At 29.8% G+C, this 4,329-nt stretch overlaps 1 protein-coding gene across 1 annotated transcript in view; it reads left to right on the top strand.

The window, feature by feature from the left end:
• Positions 1–205, top strand: part of LOC115034756 — a 1,498-nt gene extending 1,293 nt beyond the window's left edge. Inside the window, exon 3 of the mRNA XM_029492180.1 lies at positions 5–205. Coding sequence (XP_029348040.1) covers positions 5–205 — 201 coding nt within the window. The remainder of the gene's footprint in view (positions 1–4) is intronic.
• The last annotated feature ends 4,124 nt before the right edge of the window (positions 206–4,329 follow it).

Raw genomic sequence — 4,329 nt, 5'->3', positions numbered from 1 at the left:
TAAAATATATAGACGAGTTCGCGAAAGACATACCCGAAAAAGCAGCAGATTGAACACTACTGAGGACCTCATTCATATGATGCTACAGCAATCAGACCCAGTAATATCAAGGGCAAGAGGACTGCCAAAATCAAAAATGCATGAGCTTCCCGAAGAAGTTTTACCTTTGTTAATACTAGACTCGATGATTGACGATGACCAATAAATGAACATTAAAATCGTATTAACTTTTGATGAGATTGCTTGTTGATTTTTTTTTATATTTCGTGTTAAAAAAAATTGTATACATTTCTTATAAATTATTTTAATGGACAATTTTACATTAAATAGATTTACTAATTAAATTTAAATAAACATAAATATTTGTTTCTTTATTAATATACATTGTAATTGTTTTGTTTAATATAAATATGATTCAATACGTAAATTGTCAATTTTGTCCACCTAGATCTGGGATTTGTCCCACTGCCGTCCGCGCACACATACACACACGTATACTCGTCGGCCGGCTCTACTTTGTGCAGCCGTTATCGCACAATCTGTTTCTCACATTCTTTATCAAATGTGGTGCATCCGAAAACATGAATATTTGTCTTGAATCATCTAAAGGATGAATAATAGAATTTTGCACACAGCTGTCCATTGAACCAGATATTCCTAATTCTACACATAATTTCCTATTTGTTGAGGCACCATCAGAAACAATACCATCAATTTCTCCAGATTTTTCAAGGATAGAAATAGCCTTTATTACCAACTGAGCAAGAACCATACCTAAAGAATAAAAAGATTAATATTAAAAAAACAATATTTGGAAAAAAAATGTATTTAAAAACTCACATAAATGCATACAGAACACGACTACATAAATAGAACTTAACAGGTTGACTGCCACAATGATTTTTGATACTTTTTACCCGGTGCCGTGTGTACAAAATTGTGTATACTCCTTCACTTACCATCTTTCTTTTCGTGTACATTATATTGTACACGATTTTTTTTTTAAAACAAATTTCGTGTACAGAAATGTGTTCACGTCTGTACTAATTTAACATTGTAATTATATATTGAGGCCTCTAGGACCAGTTTTGTCTACTCAGCGAAGATAGGAAATGGATAATTCTTATTTAAATCAAGTTTTTATTTTGACCTTTCGAATACGTTTTATTTGAAAAAAATTCACAAAAGAATTACTTATATTACAAAAATACTTATTAATTGAATCTTGTTTTATGGTTTACAAAAAAACATTCTGTACAAAAATGGTTTCCACAAGTAGTGCACATTGTCTTCCTCTTTTTGTTTTTATTTCTGGCCTCATTTGTTCCTATAAATAAACAAATATTTATTAATTCATAGAAAAGGAAATATTAAAAAATGTATTACCTTTTTCTTTAGAGATGATTTCATAACATCGTTTACACCTTCCAGTCGTTGATGCTTTTTCCAATAAAGGTTCATTTATTTTTTGTGTTGGTACGTGTGTTGTAGTTTTATTCCTCAACAATCCTTGAATGACAGCTTCTCTAAATTCCACAAGTTTCATTATATTTCCAGTTACACCAGTATACAATAATAGAGTATTGATCATAGATGTGTTACATATTAATATATTATATCAAACATTATTTTTGTATACCATTTGAGAGATTTCCTTAGGCAAGAGTGATAAGAGCCCATTTGATCTGTCAAATCGATATACGATTTTCCTGTATTATAATCTGCAATAGCTTTAGGTTTTTCAATTACGATTCTTCTTTGGTTAACATTTATCATTAAATTTGTATGCATTGTGCTTAACATCAAAACATCACGTCGGTCTCTCCACTTCAGTACCATAATACCACGTCGATTTTGTTCTGCAATTACTCCTCCTCTAACTAGTTTTTTGGCTATCACCTCTTTTGGATTGCGTTTTTGGTTGGATCTTAGCGTTCCCACTAAATGTGTTTGTCTATCAAGTAATTTTTCTGCAAGATCAATACTGGTGTACCAATTATCCACGTATAAACACCTTCCACTGTCCAAGTAATGCTGCATAAGTTCCATAACAAGATACAAGTTGCCCAGGAACAGCTTCTTTTTCGGCATATATTTTGTACTGTGATGTATAAAAGTCACGAGTACATAGTTTAAAAATTTTTACTCCATAGCAATGTCTTTTATTGGCTATATATTGGCGGAAAGAAAGATGACCCAAAAATGTAACCATCGATTCATCAATACACACGTTTTTTCTGGTATTAGGGCATTGTTATACTTATTCAGTAAGATGTCAACTAATGGCTGAATTTTGTATAGACGATTGTTTGGAGATGCTATGCTATTATCTGACACGTGGAGGAAAAATAGACATTTCACTGAATAACCACGAATAAAAACAGTAAACCGAGTAAATTATGAAACCATAAAGATGCCTATACAAATTTTCGACTACCCGTCGACCGCGGCATTTAACGTGCTGATGGTCTGGTAGGCCACGTGTACATTTATCTGACACAACATTATTTTTTAAAATATTAACTAAAAAAGACCTAGTAAGTAATTAAAAAAAAAACAAAATTATAAAAAAAAGAAGTTTTTGCAAATTATCGCTTAAAATTTGTTGGACATTATAAAAATATTTGCATATACAAGTATGGAGATTTGTTCGTGTACAAAAAAATGTACACGTAGCTGTCAACCTGACTGAGTATATCTTAGTCTTTAATTGGAACAAACAAATAAACCTTTCACGGGTCCTCTAGAAGCAAATACAGTTATCGGTTGGGAAAATTAGTACATAAACTTTGAAACATAAAGATGAGGCCATGGTTTGCTTTTAATCCAGTGCTTTTCATATCATCCCCAAAATCTTCTAATCCAATAAAGGTTACCTAACGATTTAGAATCTACGTCAATACTCTCTCGTAATATAATTTCATCGTAGATAAGCATTCCATGTCGCTGTTGTGGACTTAATTGCTAGCTTCTTTTTTAGGAGTTGAAAAAATTTCTCATCAAAACCACATTGTGTTTTTATAAGAGAAAGATATTTCCTAACTGTTTGTGTACACGGTAATGGCAATATATCTTGCTCTCTCAAAAAGGTGTAAGTAGATGGAGATCTAAGAATATATTACATAAGCCACATTTTATTATATTTATAATTAGTAAAAGTAGGTATAATAATATATTTTAGTTCTTACCGGATTTTCAATAAAATACATAATACAATCCAATCTTCTGTATACCTTCTACTTTTGGGATTATCTACCTTACTTGAAGTAATTATTTCATTGATAATCGTTTTTTGAGATTCACTTAACTTGTTCAAAACATTGCTAACACCTGAGTCACTCATTTCTCTAGTTCTTTTGTGAATATTGTTCAATTAAGTATTTAATTTGTGTATAGTTGTCTGCAATCTAAACAATTTTATAAGGTATAACTTATAAGTTATAAGTACTCATAAAATATTGATACACAATATATTATTTATTTATATATAAATATATTTAGTTTAATGTGTATCAGGCATTTATTTATTCTTTATAGATGCATTCAAAATTCCATAATGACCTGATGAGAGTAATAAACAATCTTACAATTACCTTGAATTTGATTTCAGTAGTTGTTTCTTTACTTTTAAGATATTCAAATATTTTTCTCTACTATTGAGTTAGAAAGGGTCCCATTATTTTCTTTTTTGCTTCCAAAGTTCTTTTTTTATATCCTCTAAATGATGAAAATAAACGTTTACAAAATGTACACCTTTTTCCAGATTTAATTATTATTGCACATTCTATATGACGCCATAAATTGTTCAAACCTAATGATGCAGTTTTAACTCTTATACCTAAGGCAAAAAAGAGAATAGATTTTTTTTTAATTTCCTAATGAATTACAAAATACATTTAATAAGTAGGTACCGCATTACCAGGAAAATTTGATGCATTGGGAGTTGGGACCACCATAGCATATAACTTTTTTATTAAAATTTTCAATTAACTTTTCAAATTATTTTATGATAAGTGGAAATGTTAATTTTCTGTCAAGACCAATGTCATCATAATTTATTCCATAATTGTTCAATACATAAAATCCAATTTCAAGCTCTGAAGTGATTGTTATTTGTTTATCAATGGCACTTTTAGGTTTTTGAATATTATTGTTTATATGTTGTACTGAATAAAATGTCACAACTTTCCCACTTCTAAAAGATGACCAAACAACTGGTAACTTAATATTTGTATAGGTAGTAAATACATCATAAAAATCATTAAGTACCTACTGCACTTTCATTGTTATCCTGATCTACATATGTATCTTTCTATAAAATAAAATATA

The sequence above is a fragment of the Acyrthosiphon pisum genome, unplaced genomic scaffold (assembly GCF_005508785.2).
Source record: "Acyrthosiphon pisum isolate AL4f unplaced genomic scaffold, pea_aphid_22Mar2018_4r6ur Scaffold_20960;HRSCAF=22641, whole genome shotgun sequence".
NCBI lineage: Eukaryota > Metazoa > Arthropoda > Insecta > Hemiptera > Aphididae > Acyrthosiphon > Acyrthosiphon pisum.
This window is presented reverse-complemented; position numbering and strand designations above follow the sequence as displayed.